Source organism: Kuraishia capsulata, genomic scaffold, assembly GCF_000576695.1.
Source record: "Kuraishia capsulata CBS 1993 genomic scaffold, Kuraishia_capsulata_scaffold_2, whole genome shotgun sequence".
Classification (NCBI taxonomy): domain Eukaryota; kingdom Fungi; phylum Ascomycota; class Pichiomycetes; order Pichiales; family Pichiaceae; genus Kuraishia; species Kuraishia capsulata.
Genome location: NW_019172951.1, coordinates 1,247,636 through 1,269,302, shown reverse-complemented (window position 1 = coordinate 1,269,302; position 21,667 = coordinate 1,247,636). Strand labels below are relative to the sequence as shown.

Genomic DNA, 21,667 nt, shown 5'->3' with positions numbered 1-21,667 from the left:
ATACGGTCGATTATCTGAGCAGATATCCGCTTCTTAGAGTATCAAACGTGGTTTTGACGTATTTATATATGGGCAGAGCCCGTGGTCATCTTACCCAATGTCCTCTGCTTTGCCTCTTCTCTGACTCTTTTCTGACTCTGGTGGCCATTTTCATCTATCTCCTTAACAAGCATCATCCTGAGAAGCAATGAAGTCGATCGCCTGCTGGACGGTCTTTATCTCATCAGCCTCATGATCTGGTATAATAATAGAGAATTCATTCTCAATCTCCATCACCACCTCAACAGTGTCAAGCGAGTCCAATCCAAGGTCTCTGGTAAATGAAGAAGAAGGCAAAATCTCCTTTCCTGCAGTCTTGTCGTAAGACTCAAACAATTCGACTATTCTCTCTTGGATTATGTCTTTGGTCAAGGCTGGGGCAGCTGAATACTGTCTCCACTGAGCCTGGGCGACAAGAGATGGGACTCTGAGTGGGAAAGCAGAAGCTCTGGAGCCCTTCAAGAGTCTGGAACACGATAATCTGAGCATCTTCTGGGGTTTGTACTGGTGATTATTCACTGGTGTTGAAAGACAAGCTTGACCAATTTGACCAATGGCTGGCTTTTGGTTGGTGATTTTGGCGAGGGCACTCAGAGGCCGGGTAACCCCTCTTCCATCGCTCGTCAACTGGAGATTTGAAAAACTCGCCGTATTAGTAGATGGAGCTTTCGGAATCAGCTCGACTCCTATTCATTTTTCTACTACGGGCTTTTGGTTCTTTGTTACCATGTTTAGATCATTAATAAGATCGGTGGCAAAATTACCGGCACCGAGACTTTTGTCTGCGGTCAGGCCGACGTTCAGGCCAACCTTGATGCAATCACCAATACAATGGAAGCTCCAACCTGTTTCGAACTTCAGTTCAACGTCACAAGTGCTGGCTACCTTGAACCAAACCAAAAAAGGCAGAGGTAAAAAGAAGACGCCCAAAAGACCCACAGACTCGCCTGATCTGATGGCCTGTCCAGTGAGGAAGGGAGTTGTGGTGAGAGTCATGATCAAAAAGCCGAAGAAGCCAAACTCTGCTCAGCGTAAAGTGGCGAGAGTGAGGCTATCGAATGGAAACATGGTTTATGCTTACATACCGGGTGAGGGCCACAATGCCCAGGAACATAGCGTGGTGCTGGTGAGAGGAGGAAGAGTGCAGGACTTGCCTGGTGTTAAATACCATTTGGTCAGAGGCCCATTGGATTTAAGCGGGGTTGCCAACCGTGGAACCTCCAGGTCGAAATATGGAGTTAAAAAGCCCGCGAAGGCTACGTGAGAGAGGACTGAATATTGTACATAGGAAACATAGACTTCTAAGAGGACATGCAACGGTTGACACGTAGAATAAGCAATTCCACGAAACTTTAACAGCAAAGAGACAATTAACATTTTGGATATCATATCTATATTGATATTACCAAATATGTCCAAAATCTATAATCTCCAACGTATAAAGCATCGTCCTCCGGTCGTCTTATTTCACCGAATTAGCCGTTCCGTTCACCGCGGTTACAAGCCCTGCTCAAGGGGTCAGCGGATCGGCTGGCCTCATTCATACTAACCAAGACTTGACACCTGGATAACTTTCGCACTCCATCTTCAGTTCCGTTCATCATTCCTCAATCACAACGCTCACAATGTTACAATTGGAACCGCAGAATCTCCTAATTCAGGAAGCCTTTGGTGCTGCTTTCTCCGAGGACTACCAGCCTATCACCTTGGACCGTATCATCACGGATTTTGACTTCACCACCTACCACATCTCGACGCCCGAGTCCAAAACAAAGATTTTACTCTCAATTAACATCAAGTGCTGGCCGGATTTGGTAGAACATGGAGTTTTGGCTCTTCTAGCCGAGAAATATGCTGGTTTCCAGATCCTGGACCAGCCTGAACCCGGTTGGGATTTCAGTATCTATGTCGACCTAGAAACCACCAACTTCGGGTCCGAGGAAGCCAAGAGCGAGGCTATCGAGAATTTATCGCTGCTCAAAAGAAACTGTTTTGCCGCACCATTTTTGAAGGCGTTTGCACGCTACGAAGAGCTGTCTGCGCAACAGCCACCAGATCCAAACAACATCTACGGCGAGGATTCCACCAACAACTCCAATGAAAAGGTCTTGCAAATCCATTATCGTGATGCTGAGAGCATATTTGTGAAGCCATCGAATGATAGAGTCACCGTTATCTTCTCTACGATTTTCAAGGATGAGCAGGACAAGGTGTTTTCCAAGGTATTCCTCCAAGAGTTCAGTGATGCGCGTAAACGGTCCATCCAGACTGCGCCACAAGTTATCAACTCACACAAGGAACCTCCTTTAGAGATTCGCCATTTGATCCGCGAGACAGCAAATGCCAAAGACACTTCTTACATCACTTTCGTGTTGTTTCCACGCCATCTCTCTACTGACGATGCTAAGTGGAATACTATCACACACATCGAATTGTTTAGGTCCTATTTCCATTACCATATCAAGATCGTGAAGTGTTATCTGCACCAGAGAATGCGTTACAGGGTTAGTGGGTTCATGAAGGTACTGAACAGAGCCAGACGTGAGCACGATGACGAGGAACTGAAAGCTGAGAGGAAGACCGCCAGTGGCAGACGTTTTGAGGTCAGATAAAGGTAAGAACGAAGAAATATTCGAAATGCTCAATTGGCAAAATTAAACGCAAAAATCATAAATTTCACCAACCAATATCTTAAGTAGTGGGCGACCCACTTCCGTTTTGTCGTGCCCATTGCATCCTCCTTCGTCGAGATTTTGCCCAGTCACCCTTCTCCGTCGAGCAATACTATCACCATTGTACAATCAATTAATCGTTGAATCTCCATAGGTAATTTGCATCGCCAAAGCTCCGTTGGAACTCAGTATATTGATTAGACATGTCGTTTTTCGGATTCGACACGAGTGGTCCGCCAAAGGCAGACAAGGACCTTCAAACGTTAGACTTTGAAGACACCTACGAAGGTCTAGGAGAACACCCCGAGGAAGAAGAAGATGCCTTCAACGACGAAACCTTTGGTGCTGATATCAAGACAGGTCGCGACTTCGATTTTGGGACAGCGCAACCACAGGCTCAACACCTGAGTTATGCACAAGCAGCCCAGAAGCCTATAGTTGAAGATGTGTTGAAGCCAATGGCATCTCTTTGGTCAGACCAGACAGTGCCGGAGCAGCAGCCACAACGTGCGCCAACAAGTGGACCAAAGGTTCTCTCTTTGGAAGAAATTGAAGCCCAACTGATGGGAAGACCAGTCCAGCCACCTCAGATGATGCAACCACAGATGTATGGCCAGAATGGGTATCCGTTCATTATGCCTCCAAATGTGAACCCCCAGCAGTTCCAGCAGTTCCAGCAGCAATTTGGTGGTCAGCTTCCTCCTGGATTCATGTTTCCACCTCAAGGGTACCCGGGTCAACCGCCCATGTTCATGCCAGGCATGCCAAATCAACAGGGTATTCCTCCTCAATTGCAGCAACAGCATCTGCATCAGTTCCAGCAAGCTCAGGCTCAACAGGCCCAGCAAGTTCCTGCTCAGTTTCAGGTTCAGCATGGCCAACCACAGGGCCCTCCACAGGTTCAACAGGTCCAGCAACAACAACAACAACAACAACAACAAGCTCAACCAGTTCATCCTCAAGCTCAAGCTCAAGCTCAAGCTCCAATTCCGGCTCCAGCTCCACAACCTCAGGCTCCAGCTCAGCCTGCTGAGACCCAAGCTCAGGCTCCAGCTCAGACCCCTGCTCCCTCCCAACCACAGAGTGCGCCAAGAGCACAAGCTTCATCTAACGGCCAGAAGTTGCCTCTAGACGAGTTTCCAGTTTTGGGCTCTGCATCTGTTCGTGAGCACCCAACTCAACCTGCCCAACAACAGAGCTACCAACAGAGACAATACTCGCAACATTCACAAAATCCACAGTATCTGCAGAACCCGCAGAACCGTGGCAGGATTCAAAGACCAAGACAAGATCTCACTCCTGAAGAAAGAGAGAAGCTGATCATAAGATCAAACAAGGTTGCGCGCATCACTCGTAGCTCTGGCTTTATGACTCCAAGAGATAAGGACTTCGTGACCCGGTTCCAGCTTTCGCAAATCGTTTCGCAGGATCCTTTCAATGAAGATTTTTACCACCAGATTTTCAAGATTTTGAGAAATCCGGGCGGAGGTGCTGAGGACATGTCCTACATTGCGCAGAAGTACCTTGACCAATCAGGTCACAGACTTGGTGGTAAGAACAGAAGAGCAGATGTTGCTTTGCAGAGGATGCAGCAACAAATATCCAAGGCCGTTACTGTGGCGAAGGAGAGAGGAGAGAGAACCGGTACCTTGGCACGTGAGGGTGCTCTTGGAAAGGTGAGTATTGGCTCCATTCGTCAACCACGCAAGCAACTTGTTGTTAAGCGCAGCGAGAACGCTACCGAGGACGAGCTCAAACAGTTGAACCGTAACCCAGCAAAAATCTCCAAGTTCACCAGACAAGCCCAGCTCAACATCATCGAAAAAGTTTATTCAATTTTGCTCGGCTTGGAGACTCTTGAGAGGGAAGCCAAACCTATTTCAACAGAAGAGCTCTTTGAGGCTTTGCATGTCTTGGATGTGGTCTCCGATGAAGAGGAACATCCTTTCATTTCCTTGCTCGGTTATGAAAAGGGAATGAGACTCTTTTCCCGTTGTTTCCACCTGTTGACTCCAGACCAGAAGAATGCTTGTTTGCTCTGTCTCTTTGGCAATCTGCAGAAGCTGAATGTTGTTTTGAGAGGCTCTTACAAGAACTACGAGACATCCAACTTTGTGATTCCAGAGGCTGTTGAGAAAAAGATTAACGTGTTCCAGATGACAGTGATGAAAACTCTCGTCTTATACATCTCGGAGGCGAGCTTCGAGCAGGTCCTCCGCTTCATCATCGAGCTTGAGAGCTCCAACAGCGTTTTGTTTGTATGTACCTCGAAGATTGGATTGTCACTTATCACCGTGCTGATTTCGCGCCTTGAACTGATCAAGCAGGAGTCCAATGCCAATTTGTCAGAGGCTGAACTCGAGGCCTGGAGCCTCACTTACGACAAGCTTTTTGCCAACCTCGAAGAGAGATTGGTTTTGATCTATCCACCAACCCTGTCTTCATCGAAATCGGCCTCGTTTAAGCCGGATGATGACTCGTACATCTGGCAGTTCCTAGCGTCTGTTGCATTGGCAGGTAAACTTCAACACCAGAGAGTGATTGTTGACGAGGTTAGAGACGAGATTTTCGGAATCATGGGCAAGGCCCGGGTTCTGAGCGAGGAAGGTAACTCACTGGACTCGGCCAAATTCATTGGAAATCTCAATCTGTTCTTGAATGTGATGGGATTGAAGGCCTCCGAGACGGACATTTCGGAATTGTAATTCGCATGCCTGGTTTTCAGGGAGGCCCAGGCAAAGGGTCCAAATTTGTTGTTGATTGGACTCTTTGGCCTTTTTAATTTTTTGACGTGTCTATTGAACTACGTACTGTTGGCGTAATACAATTTGTGACAGTGGAGCCACGCAGAGATGTAGCTGATACCCAGTCTCGGGTCAAAGATAGAGAAGATTGTAGAAAAGAAGATCCAACCTTAGATCTAGATGTCGGGGAGATTAGAAAGATCCGAATCTCTCCAGAAAACTTTTCTACCAACCCATGACGAGGTGCATATCAAAGCGTGAACATTACATGATATTATTATACCTGCATGAAAATCAATTCGACAGCTGCCGTCTGGGCCCACTGTCAAGAACTATATCGCATTAAATGAACTCAATTAGCAGCAGTAGCAACACTAGATGGATTTGATCACTTCCAAGTTAATATCTTAATTCACTCACATTCCAAAGTAATGCACCCCTGGTCCTTACATCATGTTCTGCTGGTCACTTTTGGCTCGCTCCGTTGAGCTCCGCACTAATTACCCCCGGCCTCTACCCCACCCCGGATCGCCGCCGCAGTTGCAACATCCGTCTGGTCTCTAGGTTGCTGTCCATCGGCTATTCCTGGGATTCCCTTCTGCGTTTCGTAATTTTCCTAGACTTGAACATAATTTTGGCTTCGAGATTCATGGGGTCTTTTCTTCTGTGGCTTTGCGCCCGTGACTCCGATTGGGCAATAAATCGTTCCACCAGTTCTGGCGGTTGCTCGCGCATCTGGAGACCCGTCTCATGCATAGCAGCTGACATAACCGTTGGAACATCGCCGACGCCGTCTTTGCTTCTGGCTTTCTCGGAGTCTGCTTTATTGTCTCAGTTTCTACGACTACCATTTAAAAGTCTATAATTGCTTGTCTTTTAGGAGATGGATTAAAACCATACACGGTTGTTATACGCTTCGCGCTAGGTGGTGGTGGACTTTCCATGTCGAGGTCGTTATTGTAGGTATGCTTTTCTGCTGCTTCGGCGGCCTGCATTAGACTATCAACGGTATACTAATACTTGCTGGAGCAGTTGCTATGGAACCCTTATGAACCCGCGTATTGCACTAATGGTGTTGAAAGGGGATGAAAGTGGAAACCCGGACCAACTAGAGTTTACGGATGCCGTCTTAAAGAGCTATCGACGGTGCATGCTTAAGAACGCAAAGTATCCCGCAGTATTTGCGAGTGAGGGTCATTCCGTAGAAGGAGTACTGATCAGGAACCTCAGAGACTCCGATCTGCAATTTTTGGATTGGTATGAAGGAAGTCAATTCGAGCGAAGGCCCGCCAACGTGGAATGCGACGGTACTACTGTGGAAACGGAATTTTACCTTTGGGTTGCAGCAAATGATGAATTGCTGGAGAATGACTGGGACGATAGTTGGATGAATGACCCGGCCATAGTCAAGGCCTACATGAAGGAAGAACTAGAGTCTTTGGAAGATGAGCCATGAAACAATGTGAAATTATGCTGTTGAATCTAGGTATGCCACACCTATCATGAAAGTGTTTTAAGTGGAGGGCAGAGCCGGGTGCGACCAGATGTTCATTATTACACCTCAGCAACAACTACCTTCTCAGCCACTTTTTCCTGTGAACCGGTCTCTGCATCTAAAATACCTGTCTCCGCATCCACAAACGTCGCTTCAGCCTGAAGCTCCTCCGTGTCGGGGTCCTCAACTGCCTCATCCTCATCTGGTGAATTACGGCCAACGCGGATCCACCATATGAAATGCGATATAACAAGAGATAACTCGAGCGCGGCAACGATCGAGTAAAGAATAGACCCCATTAAATCGACTTTTTTGGCGACAGCCAGCGACGCCAATGAGAAGAAGGCCCCGCCCAGATCAATGGCCAGGAACCCGAAGTTGATGCCCACAACCCTGCCTTTGCGCTTATAGGCTTCATAGATTGGTGGAAAAAGTCCTACAGGCTGCGCAATTGCGGCAATGATTCCAAAAATCAATACAGGCCAATGCACACCGTGGTGGACGTAAAGATTTCTCAACGGAATAATAAAGCCAACCTCCAATGCAATTGCCACACCCAGGAACAGCGACAAATATAGAGCCACCTTTTTCATTGGAAATTTCACTGGTGGATAGTAAAGCGTTTGTGCCCATGTGAAAAGACATAGCAACGTGAAAACCTGAGGTTGAACTTGAACGGGAATGTTGGAGTTGCTGGAAACGAGGTATATGGAAAACGGCACACCACAGCAAGCCCAGATGAAGAGCATTAGTGGAGGCAGGCCCTCACAATCCTTCTTTCTATAATTATCGATGCATTGAGGAACCAATTGGATACACCATAGAACTGTGCCTATAGTTCCCAAGACATTTGACGCGACTGAGACCATTGTGGCGAGTTGTACGGTCTTTAGGTGTATTTATGCGATAGCGTAGTCTTTGGGGTATTTGAGCGAGCGGTGGGTGAACTCCGTAAACGAACAGACGGGATGGCACTAGAAGAGCATGGCGGATCGCGTCTTTATAGCTTTTTACCTAAATCGTTTAAGAGACCGCATTCTTTCGCACAAATTTCTGCTTTCTTTTTCGATAGATTCCTGTACGAGTCTCTTATCGTTATGAACTGCCTGTTTAGGTACGTTGGTCCTGTATTTGAGCTCGAAAAGCATCACGTGACCGGGGCTAAGTTTCCTGTTTCGGCCAGATACCACAAAGTGAGGCTCAAAACACGTCACGTGATTACATAAACCTCGTAGAGAGTTTCCTGCTTTGCAGTGCCGGCAACACCTGCCTGAAGCAGAAGCTTGAGGCGAGGAAACACTCTATTGCAATATGAGAATCCAAGCTAAATGGCGAGTACTCATGCGATGATGAGTAATGTCACAATTGCTCGTGTACCGAATCAATATGATCGGCTGCAAGGCTGCACAAGTTTGTGTCGGTGGATTGGTGATGTGTAACCGGTAAATGCAATCAATATGAAGTGGGTAGTAATAGAAATAAGTCTTGCAGCTGATTCCAACTCCAGTTCACTGAGAACTAGCTTCCAGTTCACTCCATAATTTATCTGGGGACTTGAGATCGGCTGATGAGTTGCACGTAGCATCACTCTGTTCATCATCACCACGCTTAAACCACAGGAAGGCACTCTATCCGTTTTAGTTGGCGATTTTTGAAAAAGAGACGGATCTTGAAACTCCCGTGTGCTTTGGGTTTGAAGTTGATCTTTTGCGACGATTTTAGGCCCATTATTGGCTCACAGCATGAGAATAAAGTGAGACTGCCCGATCCGTGTCTCACTGTGGTTGAGAACGATTCTTGTTGGTACATTTGATGAGGAGTTAAATGAGCAAGAGACATTAGATGTCTTGCAAGTTTTTGTTCTTTTATTTATATAAAGCTCCAGCGCTGTTCTGCTGGCGGATGCTAGTGATGATGTTCTGACAATGTTCTGGTGCTGTTAAAAAACATCGGCAATGAAAAACATGGAAATGAGCAAGATTAGTCATCAGAAATTGGTCACAAAGTACTCGGATATTTATAACTTCAGTTTGTATTCATATGTACACTCACGAATGTAGTTGTCTCAGTGACAGAAGGAATACAGAAGTATCCATTAATCTGCACAATGGACCCTGCATGCCAAACCCAAAGGACTTTCAAAGAGCGGAGCAGTTGCACAGGCCGAATAGACAAGCAGAAACAAAGACAAAAAAACAAAAAAAATCACTGTATCATTTTTATAACTCCTACTATTGAAATATTCACAAAAAATTACCAAACACATTTCGATTTTGCGAGCCTTCGCTCTTTCCCGCGTTTCGGGTATTTAAAACCTTTCGTGTGACACCTAAGCCTCACGTATCTTCCCCGGTTTTCGCAACAGTCGTGTATCACGGAGATGGCCTGACCGCAAATTGCGCAACACACGTCTGTTTTAACCCCCCTCACTTGTATTGACTGCCTGTTCTAAGGAGAAACAAACATCTTGGAACCACCACTAAACAACCACGTACTGGTTTGTTTTGCTTGTTTTGCTCTCATTATCTTGCATACTTTTGCATTTTTGCTTCTGCTAAGTTTGGCTACCCCTGTGACTCTACAACCAGCACATCTCCAAAACACAAGCACAGGTGATGTCAAACCAGGAAGCTAACGACCACTCGGACTTGCGTCGGAGGCTCCAAGACGAAGCTTCGGCCATAAAGATTGGGCTCTCTCCCGGCGAGGTTGATTGGTTTCTTAGACCGAATCATTTCTCCTCGCTTCTCCAGCCAATCAGATCGCCGTCTCATGCTGATTCCAACACTGCAAAGTCACCAGCTTCGGTTACCACAACAAATGCTACCGTCTCTACAGGCGTGGTCAACTCCACAACATCTCCACTGAGCAGGTCGAAAACAACGGAAGGCAATTATGCCGGTTCACACTCGGCCCCCTCCAAATACGACACCTCTGCTCTCAAGAGGACGGCTTCTAATGTGGCCGATAGCTCCAAACCCAAGACTGGTTTCTTCAAGAAACTGCTCGGCAAACGGGCCGAAAAGCCTGTTTCCAGCAGTCCCATTCCAGCACATCGTTTGAGCATTGCAAATCCGGAACCCAGCAAACTGGAACCCACTTTCGACCACTCTGCGCAATCGACTGCCGATAAAGCCCCGGCTTCCCATGTGGATCCCAAGCTATCCCACTATCTTGAGGAAATTCACAGTGCGGCATCGGGTCCATCAAGTCGTGATTCTTCCTCCTCGTCAACGATCTTTGAAGAGCAACCCAAGGGCTCTCTCAAGCTGGATGCTGCTGGAAATCCAATTCCTCCTCATCCTGCAATCCCGAAGCTGCCTTCTGCATTTGTGGACCATCCCAAGTACTCTGTCCCTCCAAGCCCGCAATGTCAACCATTTCAGCCGGAGAAACCGACGGTTTTTGGTTCTCTGCTTGGAAGGAGGCGGACTCTAACGGACCTGTCGAGGGTCCCATCACCAACGCAGCCCCAGTCACCACCGACGCAGCACGCAATGCCTGTCAAATGCAAAAAAACCCCGCCAATAAAACTGTTGAAAGATATGAAGCCGATGAAACGCGTGGCGTTTGCTACAACTGTCTTCGTCAACGATCCACCGCAACAGATCCCATCCAGAACGCCTCGTAAGGGTAACGTCGAGGTCAACCAGGACGGAACAATCATTGTGCACAAGATATTGCCCGAGGAAAGACTACAAGCCGCTGCTGGGATTGTTGTGGGTGGTTCTGGTCATTTGAGATTGATGGACCATCCCGGGTCACCGCCTCCTGGAGCCGAAGTCACTAACAACATGGTTCTGGATTCCACCCCACCATCACCAGCCCCAGAACGCACTGATCACGATGCCCCGGAACCAAAATCGAAGTTCGAGACGGGAGTCAAGATTGATAAGCCAATGGTGAAACGGCACTCGAGTTCTCCAGCAATGAACAAACCGCTGGTGACTCTCAAGCTTGACGAATTGTATACTCGGTGCTGCCATCTGCGTGAGATTTTGCCCATTCCAGCTACTTTGAAGCAGATTCCAAAAGGATCAACTGATCCACTTCTGTACATGCAATTGCGCAATCCAAAACCATCTATGATAGAGGTTCTCGCATTCTCGGACTTCATTCGGATTGCTCCACTCACATGTTTGTCACTGGACGGAGTATCGCTCACAGAAGAGATGTTCCGGACCATCCTGTCGGCCCTGGTGAGCAAACGTTATTTTGAAAAGTTGTCATTAAGAAACACACCCATGAATGCCGAGGGCTGGAAGCTACTTTGCTGGTTTTTATCTATGAACAAAGTGGTCAAACAGCTTGATATTACACAATGTCCATCTTTGAGCACCAACACACAAAAGGCAAGGTCGGGCTCTAAATCCAACACAAAGGTGATGGAGTGCAACTCACAGGACCGATCTGATATGGACTGGCCGCTGCTCACGGCCACTCTGATCGCTAGAGGCGGAATTGGAAGTATCGTCTTGAGTGGGTGCAAGATCAACGACCTCGAGGTCTTCGAAAACTTCATGGACATGGCACTTTCAATATCTACTCGGAATGTGGGATTAGCATACAACGATCTGAGTCCTCAGCACTGTGAAATTGTTGCCCGTTGGCTCAAAAACAACCTAGAGGTGCTCGGGTTAGATTTAGGGTACAACAATATCGGCAATTCGCTGAAACCATTCATTGAATACACAAAAGAGACCGTTTCAACTTCAAAATTGGCGCTTTTGTCGTTGAATTGCACTGGTCTGTTTGACTCACCAGATGTCAGAAATCTGACTAGCACGCTTTCACAACTCCAAAACTTCAGGTATCTTGACCTGTCTAACAATCCAAAGCTCTTTCCAGCGTTTACAACCCCATTGGCAACGTTCCTTCCTCTTTACACCAAGTTGGCGAGATTACATCTCGATAACAACGAGCTGACACCTGGGCCGTTGATATCGTTGGCAGAAACTTTACCCCTTTGCAAGAGTCTGACTTATTTGTCAATCGTGGGCAACCACCTTGATGAGTCCACGTGCATTGCAATCTGCCAGGGGCTCAAGAACTCGCAGTCGTTGTTCACAATTGAGTTTAACGAGGATGAGATGCCCGGGAGACTCAAGGAGAAGATCGGATTGTACACCATGCGGAATATGGAGCGTGCACTCTACGGTTCGACCTCGGTAACGGACAACAACTTTTTTGTTCAGTCGAAAGGGCTGATCAAACAGGGGGAAAAGTCACTGACAGAGACCATGGCCGAGTTTTTGCACGACAAGGACCTGGATTCCGAGAAAGCTCAAACATTTCTGGAAGAGACCGGTAAGGTGCGTGAAAGTATCCACGAAACAATGACGGAACTGTTCAAGCTTCAGCACAAGAACAAGTTGAACATGGATGGAAAGGAGACTTTAGTCAGACTTTGTGTGATCGATGCTTCCTTGGAGCGTGGAATGTCCTTGATTGATTCGAAAATCCAGAACCTTTACAAATCGACTATCCCTTCTAAGATAGGCATTCCCGCTGAAAGAGGGGATGCTCGTGACGGACCAGCTGATGGAATAACAGACGCTGACAACACCATGACAGAGATCAAAGGAGAGGATGCTTCTTCCTCCAGCTTGGATGAGCCCAGAACCAGCTTACGGTCAAAAGACCGGGCCGAAGGTTCAACTCTGCGTCTGTCAAGTCTCGCTGAAAAGAAGGATGCCGACCCCTGGAACATTTCCAATGACACAATTGCACATGCTCTGCTTGAAGCAAGCGATATCAAACATGTTGCAAAGATACTCCAGTCGCTCAAGGCTAAGGGTGTTTCGCTGCGGGATCTCTTTGGAAAAGGTTCTGAGACTTCTAATGGTGATGATATCACGACTCTTCGTGATAAATTGCATAATTTGGAGCAGAGCAAGGAAGATGATCTCTCAGATACTGATTCTATCGATAGTGCGGAACCTGACTACGGTGGTAGAGATGACTTGCAGGCAGTGAGTGCTGCCTACGACCAGCTTCTGGATCAGTTTCAGAAGATCAAGACTGCAGATGAAGAGTCTTAAAAAGATCTGTGCAGAGATATAAGTACTAAGATACGATATTACGAATACGCATGCATTAACGGTGATGCAAGATGACTACGAAGATAGGATACGGACTACAGGATGCCAAATATCTGCTATTAGTTGTTTCCCGTTCAATAGTGTCACATAACACAATAGATTCTGTTACTATTATATTCTGATATTTTCACAAGCTACTGTTCTTTCTCTTTCAATGCAGTTATGCAATGTTTTAAGTTTGAGCTGTAGTAGTGCATATGCTTGCATTATCAGCCTATAGATCCAGATATATACAATCCGTAGACAGAGTCTTATATATGCATCCTCTATCTAACTGTTTATCATGTTATTTACTCTCACCTATAGTCTTTCCTGTCGTCGTTCTTGCAGCCTTGCCTTTAGTATCTCAACCATAGTCTCGTCTACCCTATAATCATTTGTCACTTATTCATCAACTTGCTCACTTTTCGTTGCAATCTCATTTCCAGCCTTGTTCTTTCAAAATCAGGCTTTTTGGAATTGTCATTCGCATTATCGGGGTGTTTGTAAGCCTTCTCTGGCTGAAGCTTGGCCGGACTCCGTCTGGAGTCCTCACTACCGCTCCCCGAACGCCTTCTAAACGACCCTGAAGATCTTCTCATCAGACTCATCAACGAGTTTGTCCTCTCCACAGGCGGAATTCGAGCGTGTATAGCGGCGTACCGTTCGACAACCATCTTTCCCACAGTCTCAAGCTCGGGCTCAGAGTTGTACATCACGATAGCGTCTGTGATAATGACATTTGGATCAATTTCCACACGTGGAGACCCAGAGACATCGGAATCAGCAGAATCTTCATCATAGACCAGATCATCGTCAATATGGTGGTTGTCGTCTTCGTCCTCGTCGATGTCGTTGCTGAATCTGACACTCTTATTGGTGCGTTCATTTCGTGTTTGCACTGGATAGTGCAGTAAAAGATACATAACTTCTCCATAATCACTCTGCATTGTCTCTGGGCGAATCAAAGATAGCAAAATGATCACTATGTATGGGAGAAGCAGCGTAGTATCCAGAGGCTCCTTTCGCTTATTAACATACCCAAAACTGACCATCTTATCCCACAATGGCAATGAAGAATCTACCCCAAGCTCGCGAAGAAGAAGAAGTCGATAATACCGAATCAGCCAGATTGACGGCTCAATTTTGAGCTTATTGTTGAGCAGAACGAAGTGGTACCTATCACACCGATGGAGCTTGAGATTGAACTTTATGGACTCCTCAAGCAGGGACGATTCACCGTAGTAAAGCTCATATGGTCTAGCAACTATTCGAGCAAAAATATGGTACACATCTGCCTTAAGATGGTTGACATCGTAGAGCTCCAGTATGGCCGTATCAGTCACGTCTAGCTCCACAATCTCAGATCCATCTTTGCGTTTCTTTTGTAATTTTACTGGATCCAGAGCCTCTTTGTAGAGCTCAACAAACACCAATCCAGCAATCTCGTGAAGACCCTGTTGGTAAGTGTCCCCATGCAGCTTCCACCACACGAACAGGATTTCCACCACTGCGCGTTTGTTCGCCAGATTCCGAATAAAATACGCTGGCATTTGCGGAAACAGACGTTCTACATCCGTCACAATTGCCTGGAGGGCGTTTAGATCTGTCATTCTTGGGCTTCGCTGGCTGGAAAGCGGGTCATGTTCGACCCGGGTCCTTCCAAGACTGGTGGCTCCAATGTCGAATTCGTCCGCGTCCTTTGCACGTGAATAATATTCACTTCCAGGATCAAGCTGGTCCCATGGCACAGGGAAATCATTCAAAAGGCCAGCATACGCACGCCGGGACGACTGCAGCCGATCCAACCTAACATCGATTCGATCAGCAGGTGAATTGGCAGGCGTCAATTCCGGTGCCGAATTCTCGTAGTTAGTTATCAGCTGAAGTCTCCATAAAAGCGAGCGTGAGAAATAAGGCACCGTGGGATTATATTCGTCTGAAACATTGGCCAAAGACAGCTGTCTCACCGTTCGGTACGAGGATAGTGTCTTCCTATAGTCAGCAGTTAGTAGGGGTAACCGGATTTCGCTCAAATTGATATTGTGATCACTTACTTGGCCCTCTCAATTGTATGCATCTCAGCAGTGAACCAGGGTAAAAAGATCGAGATTTCAGCCGGGAGTAAGCGGTGCTGGAGGGGTTATCGTGGCCTCAACCTGGTCTTTCACTCTGGCAGATACGCGTGCATGCTTCAACTTTTCAGTAACCACACTTCGGGTGGAGATGAAATGGGGAAGGGCAGAACCGGTGGGGGAAACGCATGTTTTTCTCATACATTGGTTAAATATTACTTGGAGTTGTCTAATTATGGCTACTTTGGAGACAATTGGGAAATTTTAACAGGCCGTAATGGCGAGACTGTGAGGTGATCGCGAGTCACCAGTAACGCAGCTTAGGCTGACACTGCAGGTGAATCAGGGATGAAATAAAGGATGAAAAACTATGGCAGATGATTCAGAAAACACACAGGAAGCTAAAATGTCGAGATGTTGGTGGTAGCGGTAACTGGATACTCAATTCTTCTGTTCCCCATCAACGATTTTTTTCTTATGAGTTAACCGCCAGTTGGCTAGCCCTGACTGGCTTGCTGCAGCCGTTTGGTTCCGAGATGAGATGGGTGGGGGATACTGCAGTGTGAACTGTTCCTGAAATATCAGTGAAATATTTATGAAACACCCTTGCAGTTGAAACGATATTTTTGAATTCACCAAATGACTTGAATGACATTGAAAAAATATCGCTATCCAGCAAAACCAGTAATTCATTAAGATACCAAAGTCCTCAACCTAGTCAATGAACAGCCGTCGGTCAGTCTATGACACAAATAGGCCGAACATGAACCTGCCTTTTACATTTCTACATCAATTCTTCAACAAAAAAGCAGTTTAAAGATACCCAAACCTCTACTTACTTCTTCTGGCCTTGAGCAGCAACGGCAGCAGCACCGGCAGCAGCAGCTTCTGGGTCCAAATAGTAAGATGGCTTGGTTGGCTTCAAGTGCTCGTCAAGCTCGTAAACCAATGGAATACCGGTTGGGATGTTGAGTCCAGCGATGTCGGCATCTGAAATACCCTCAAGGTACTTGACCAATCCTCTCAGGGAGTTACCATGGGCAGCAATCAACACAGTCTTTCCGGCAAGAAGATCGGCCGCAATGGTGTCTTGCCAGTATGGCAGAAGACGGTCAATGACCAGCTTCAAACTCTCGGTCTTTGGCAAAACAGCTGGCTCAACGTCGGCGTATCTTTCGTCACCAAATTGCGAAAACTCGGAATCGTTAGCAATTGGTGGTGGAGGAACATCATAAGAACGTCTGTAGGTCTGGAAAAGCTCTGGACCGTAAGCGGCCAAGGTAGCGGCCTTGTCTTTACCCTGGAGATCACCGTAATGTCTCTCGTTCAATCTCCATGAACGGTGGACTGGGATGTAGAGTCTGTCAGCGGCCTCCAAAGCGATGTTGGCAGTCTGAATAGCTCTGGTAAGCTTCGAGGTGTACAGAACCTCCGGCTTCAATCCAGACTCCTTCAGCAGCTCACCGGCGCGAGCAGCCTCCTTTCTGCCAACGGCAGACAATTGGACATCCACCCAGCCGGTGAACAGGTTTTTTTCATTCCACTCGGATTGACCGTGACGGACAAGAATTAGCTTAGGCATGATATTTTTGTATAATTCGTAGCAAATGTGACAGAGATGGAGAGAAGAAGAGAGGAAAGAAGGACAGAAGAACTCAGCTTAAAAGGACCATGCCATCAAGGATGCCCGATGCCCGAAGTGGTCACGACCCGTATCATGCGGCGTTGGTTTAGACTGTGCACGTTTTAAATATAATGTCTTTGAGCCTTGTATAATTGATTTTTGCTCGAGGAAAAATCATGATCATTGGTAGTCATTTTATCGGAGTGATACTATTACATCATATGCCCAATAATGCAACTGTAATTGCTGGAAATTGTAGATTTGATGGCGATCACGTATGACATGTGAGTGATCACGTGAATTTTCATCGTGCATCTGCTGGTGCAGATGATAGTATTTCTTATTGCACTTCTTCTACTGTACCCATCAGTTCACGGATTTACCAAGTATTTTCAATGGTAAAAGTTTACCTCCTTGGAGCTGGCTGTATTGGGTCTCTTGTGGCAAATGAAGTCATTCATGCGAGCAAGGGATCTCTCGAGATCGTGTCGCTTCTGCGGACGCAGGCAAAGGTAGACCAGTTTATCGCTAACGGGTGCAAGATCACCATTGACAGGCTATATAGTGGTGAAATTTCAACCTCTATTTTGTCAGGTGCCCAGCTAAGTACTCTCCCACCTGCTAGCCACATTGACTATCTGATGGTGAGTGTCAAGACACCTGCTACCGTCGCATCACTTAGGGGATTACTGCCAGCGATAAGCCCAAAAACAAAAATCTTGTTGATCCAAAATGGGATGGGTGTTGTCGAAGAATTGTACCGCCGTTTGTGGCCAGATCCTATTACTCGACCCACCATTTTTCAGGCTGTAATAGGGCATGGTGTCTACCAAGACCCGAAGGCCACAGATCCGTTTCGGTTCTCCCAAGCTGGATCAGGCCAGGTCAAGGTGGCACTCGTTCCAAGAGAGCTTGGTAATGTGGATGGTAAAGACACTTCAGTTTCCCCACAGTTTGCTGAAGATCCGGTGATCCAATCTCTGGTTGCTGCCCCGGAGTTGAGTACTTCTTTACACTCGTACCCGCAATTCGTGCTTCTGCAGGTGCGTAAGTTCCTGCTTAATTCCTGCATCAATCCTACGGGATCGATTCTGGACTGTCTTAATGGTGAAATGGATCCTTTGGATGAAACCCGTGATCTTTTCCGTTCGATCATTGCTGAATCCATCGAGGTTTTGCTCCAGGCCCGCCCATTTCTGAAGGAGACTCCCGGCATTGAAGAGGCATTTGATCTCGAACAGGCACTGGAGTATGTTGTTGAGTATGGTATGGTTCTCAACAAACAAAATTCGTGTAGCATGCGCCAGGACTGTTTGAACCTGAAAGAAATTGAGATTGACTACATCAATGGGTTCATCGTGACTCTTGCGGAGGAGTTGGGAAGAAGTGCTCCTGTGAACAGAACGATGACGTATCTCGCAAAAAACAGGCTTGCGCTGAACAAATTGAGGGTGAAGAGTTGAGTGAAGGGAAGAAAAAGATTGAAAGTGTTCTCACAGAGACACTGTATGGGGTTTATAGAGCTCGGGACAGGCCAATAGATATAGATAGAGACTAATAGAAATAATGAAAATTGGCAGGATATATGGTATTCAATTGAGTCAACAGGCTTATAAAAATCAGTCTACTGAAATCATTCAGTGCGACTCAATGAACTCATTACAGTTTACCTAATACTGTAGACCTCTTTGGATCACCATCTGAACACTATCTAAAACCAGACTCGTTTAACCTAACCCAAACTAGCCTACTTCTAGAGACACCGCGAGCTCATTCATCAACCTTTTTTTTCCATCACTTGGGCTCGTATAACAATGCAGAACTGGTTTTTCATAATACCTCAAATGTCTCTCCAATGACCTCCGACCTTTTGTACTCTTCTCCTGGCTCAGAAACCTCAGCTGGCTCAGCTGTACGAAGAAGAACAATAGCCACATCCTGGTACATCATTGTGATCACCACAAGAAACATCAAGCTCGAGTCAAACACAAATAAATACCACTCGTGTGATGATATGTAACCACTGAAGCCCTGGATGAACTCTACCACACGGTATACAGACCGCACCAAAATAAGCATCGAAACCGCAAACATTGATATCAGAGTGGCATGCCAGTTGTGAAATCTGCCTGGATAATGTCTGGTCTTGAAAGCCACATTGGTGGGAGTGGAACGCAATCGGAAAAACAATCGTGTCTCTGCATATACAAACAGCAGGAAGAAGACGATCTGGATGAAAAGTCCCACTACCACAACCTTTTGGCCCACTCGGACTCTATCTAGATCCGTACCAGACATCATACCGCCACCAATTCCCTGGACCACTATAGAAGCAATATCACCGCTCACAAATATAGTAGTGAGATACTTGCGAGGCACAGGGCATAGTTCGTTAGCCCCAAGTTGGACAACCAGCCGACCAAAAATCATGTAAATTGAAGCTGCAAGAAACGGTGGAGCAATGATTAGCATGAGCATCTGCTCAATATAGGCACCCAGATGGGTCTGATTTTTTATGGCAAAGCAGCGCCCTATGTAGCCTGCCATCTCACAGGCCGTGCCGATAGCAAAAGGCACCATCATCAACGAGGCAGACCGTCGAGGCATTCGGGAAGGAAATTGAGATCTCCATATCTGGACAATGCGAAGAGTTTGGACTCCAAGACACACTCCAAACAGCACTGCGAATGCAATTGTAGCGGAGGTGGTGGGACTGTAGTAGAACTCTCTCCAGGACTTATTTTTCATTGTAGAACTGGTGATCGCGTGTGAGGGACAAAAAACGAAGCTAACTTGCACTCAACAGTGTTTGATAGCTATCATAAATGCTTTGACGATTGGATGGCATATGCAATGGTGTGAGCGACTTGATGGTTATTGTTTTTTCGGGGTGAACATTTCTAGGCGCAGTCTTATATCCGAGGCATGAGGCATATCTCCGGCTTGCTACGTGTGTGCGCGCAGCGGATGGAAGACGAATGTGTGGGGATGGGGTTAAGATCAAAAAAATTTAGTGAAGGGAATGGATGAGAACAGAGTTGAGATGTGAGTGTTTTTTTTTGAAAGTTGGGGATCAGAACTTGGATCCGGGCGTTGGACTTGTGAAATACGCCAGACTGTCGACACAAAGATCTAGAAACTGATCCCGCCTGAAGGACTGCAGATCTGGGATGACGGCTGCATGGCTGGTACTGATCTGATTGCGTGGTTTTATTTTTGTGAAGGCTAGAAATCGTCTACTTTTAAAACGCCTATTTTGTGTAGGCATATATAGGCAATTCGAGTGCTCGGAAGGGCTATAATTAGTGTGAAACTCACGAGAGTGTGTCACTCTGCATTGTTGCCGAAGATGGACGCACGCAGGTTAAATGCTTCCAATATGGAATCAGGTCAGGCTAAACTACACAAAGCTCCATTCAACCGAAAATCTGCTGATAAGCATGTTTTCATGAGCATACCAATTTGTGAATTCCGTTGTCAAAAGACCTGAACCAGTGACCTTCACATCAATCTGCAAGTATGGTACCTCCCCACGTTCACATAGACGCACGCTAGCGGCTAAATTACCTCCCTTTCTGCCGGGCCGTCTCGAGAATCCCTAGTCAGGCGAATTTCCCAAAGCGTCATTATTTACAGTTCTCAAGACCGCATTCAGTCCATATTCGAGAAGATAAACTTCAGTTTCATCTCAGATAAATTAGATTAAAAATGTTTTGGTCCCCCCCTCTTGGATTAATCTTCCATGAGCGTCTGTATGCGAGTATTGGTCGCTGTGCGGTCTTCCGCATGATCAATCCAGCCAGACTTCAGTGTCGAAGCCACATTCCAGAAATTAACGAGAAGTCTTCTCTGTCACTTCCCGTATTTGACACACATTGGTCAATACTTTAAAGTTTCTCGGTAAGAGGACCAATAGTGGGAAAGCTGACCTACAAACCCGGTATAGTCGTGCTACGCACTCAAAAGTTTATCCTTCCAATTTCACTTCTCAACTATACGCTGCTGCTTTTCCTTATGTTCGCTGATTTGAGAATGTCGGCCTGCATTGATAGTTTATTGTCATGGTTTTATTCTACCAATAATTGTTAATTCGCATTGTTTTTCGCACCCAATACCAGACTTCAATCGATATCTCAAGTAGAGGTCGTGCCCCCAAAACCACGGTGAGGCTCCGCGTTCTCGATCTCGGTCGCGGTCACGATCATTACAAAGAATTCCAGAAAAGCAAAAGGCACCTAGTCTATTGCATACTTCACTGCGCAGTGAAGTAAGTTGCTGATCCTTCGTTCTACAAAATTTCCCAGTAGAGCCTAGAAGAGACCGCAATCGGCCAGCTATTGTAGATAGAGATCTCCACATGTGGTCATTCGGACGTAAATGGTAAGCCGAACCGCGGGCAAACAGTTTTTTAGGTTTGAGCCAAAGCTGTTACTATAGGCACCGTCACGCAAATTGGCTTCGACGGAGTACAAAAAAGGTTATAGGTACATCTGACCAAGCCACCGGAAGAGATAATAAAATGGGGGTGGGCCAAAATCGGGGTTGGGCAAAATCACCCGTTTGAGTTGCTTTAAGACGAGTCGCATGTAGACCGATCACGAATTGAGATTCAGAAATGAAATCCGAAACAGTGGTTGCAAAAATGGCTAGGCCACCTGCAATAGGAACAAACTTGATTGGAAGTAAATCAGTCATATTACTGGAGTCTCCAAAAAAAATTAGACTTCGTGAGAAGTGTGTGTGCGATCCTCGGCTTCTAGATCTAGAATACGAGCCATACGGCAGATGCGGCTTGGCCGCCGGCCGTCTGCATTGGCTGTGGCGGACCGGAGGGTGGAACGGCTCGAACATCCAAGCTGAATGATTGGATTATGTCCATTATTTTTGAAACCTTGTAGCGCGGGCCGAGGCACAGCGAATATCTCGCAATCTTAGTCA

The 21,667-nt window shown here is 46.5% G+C and overlaps 12 protein-coding genes across 12 annotated transcripts; 6 read left to right on the top strand and 6 right to left on the bottom strand.

Moving 5' to 3' along the window:
- Positions 1–162: 162 nt before the first annotated feature.
- KUCA_T00001967001 (uncharacterized protein) lies at positions 163–528 on the bottom strand (the record flags this gene model as incomplete). The annotated part of the gene is made up of 1 exon (XM_022604201.1): positions 163–528. The coding sequence occupies one exon, from the start codon at positions 526–528 to the stop codon at positions 163–165; it is 366 nt and encodes a 121-aa protein (XP_022458006.1).
- Positions 529–766: 238 nt separating this feature from the next.
- Positions 767–1,303, top strand: KUCA_T00001966001 (uncharacterized protein; the record flags this gene model as incomplete). Its single annotated transcript, XM_022604200.1, has 1 exon — positions 767–1,303. The coding sequence occupies one exon, from the start codon at positions 767–769 to the stop codon at positions 1,301–1,303; it is 537 nt and encodes a 178-aa protein (XP_022458005.1).
- A 361-nt stretch (positions 1,304–1,664) lies between these two features.
- On the top strand, positions 1,665–2,651 carry KUCA_T00001965001 (uncharacterized protein; the record flags this gene model as incomplete). Its single annotated transcript, XM_022604199.1, has 1 exon — positions 1,665–2,651. One exon carries the CDS (start codon positions 1,665–1,667, stop codon positions 2,649–2,651), a length of 987 nt encoding a protein of 328 aa, XP_022458004.1.
- A 263-nt stretch (positions 2,652–2,914) lies between these two features.
- On the top strand, positions 2,915–5,416 carry KUCA_T00001964001 (uncharacterized protein; the record flags this gene model as incomplete). The annotated part of the gene is made up of 1 exon (XM_022604198.1): positions 2,915–5,416. One exon carries the CDS (start codon positions 2,915–2,917, stop codon positions 5,414–5,416), a length of 2,502 nt encoding a protein of 833 aa, XP_022458003.1.
- Positions 5,417–6,034: 618 nt separating this feature from the next.
- Positions 6,035–6,223, bottom strand: KUCA_T00001963001 (uncharacterized protein; the record flags this gene model as incomplete). Its single annotated transcript, XM_022604197.1, has 1 exon — positions 6,035–6,223. One exon carries the CDS (start codon positions 6,221–6,223, stop codon positions 6,035–6,037), a length of 189 nt encoding a protein of 62 aa, XP_022458002.1.
- Positions 6,224–6,397: 174 nt separating this feature from the next.
- Positions 6,398–6,911, top strand: KUCA_T00001962001 (uncharacterized protein; the record flags this gene model as incomplete). Its single annotated transcript, XM_022604195.1, has 2 exons — positions 6,398–6,414; positions 6,485–6,911. 2 exons carry the CDS (start codon positions 6,398–6,400, stop codon positions 6,909–6,911), a joined length of 444 nt encoding a protein of 147 aa, XP_022458001.1.
- Positions 6,912–7,009: 98 nt separating this feature from the next.
- On the bottom strand, positions 7,010–7,819 carry KUCA_T00001961001 (uncharacterized protein; the record flags this gene model as incomplete). The annotated part of the gene is made up of 1 exon (XM_022604194.1): positions 7,010–7,819. One exon carries the CDS (start codon positions 7,817–7,819, stop codon positions 7,010–7,012), a length of 810 nt encoding a protein of 269 aa, XP_022458000.1.
- A 1,746-nt stretch (positions 7,820–9,565) lies between these two features.
- KUCA_T00001960001 (uncharacterized protein) lies at positions 9,566–12,991 on the top strand (the record flags this gene model as incomplete). The annotated part of the gene is made up of 1 exon (XM_022604193.1): positions 9,566–12,991. The coding sequence occupies one exon, from the start codon at positions 9,566–9,568 to the stop codon at positions 12,989–12,991; it is 3,426 nt and encodes a 1,141-aa protein (XP_022457999.1).
- A 440-nt stretch (positions 12,992–13,431) lies between these two features.
- KUCA_T00001959001 (uncharacterized protein) lies at positions 13,432–15,110 on the bottom strand (the record flags this gene model as incomplete). Its single annotated transcript, XM_022604192.1, has 2 exons — positions 13,432–15,025; positions 15,088–15,110. 2 exons carry the CDS (start codon positions 15,108–15,110, stop codon positions 13,432–13,434), a joined length of 1,617 nt encoding a protein of 538 aa, XP_022457998.1.
- Positions 15,111–15,940: 830 nt separating this feature from the next.
- KUCA_T00001958001 (uncharacterized protein) lies at positions 15,941–16,687 on the bottom strand (the record flags this gene model as incomplete). Its single annotated transcript, XM_022604191.1, has 1 exon — positions 15,941–16,687. One exon carries the CDS (start codon positions 16,685–16,687, stop codon positions 15,941–15,943), a length of 747 nt encoding a protein of 248 aa, XP_022457997.1.
- A 437-nt stretch (positions 16,688–17,124) lies between these two features.
- On the top strand, positions 17,125–18,192 carry KUCA_T00001957001 (uncharacterized protein; the record flags this gene model as incomplete). The annotated part of the gene is made up of 1 exon (XM_022604190.1): positions 17,125–18,192. The coding sequence occupies one exon, from the start codon at positions 17,125–17,127 to the stop codon at positions 18,190–18,192; it is 1,068 nt and encodes a 355-aa protein (XP_022457996.1).
- Positions 18,193–18,559: 367 nt separating this feature from the next.
- On the bottom strand, positions 18,560–19,477 carry KUCA_T00001956001 (uncharacterized protein; the record flags this gene model as incomplete). Its single annotated transcript, XM_022604189.1, has 1 exon — positions 18,560–19,477. The coding sequence occupies one exon, from the start codon at positions 19,475–19,477 to the stop codon at positions 18,560–18,562; it is 918 nt and encodes a 305-aa protein (XP_022457995.1).
- Positions 19,478–21,667: the final 2,190 nt, after the last annotated feature.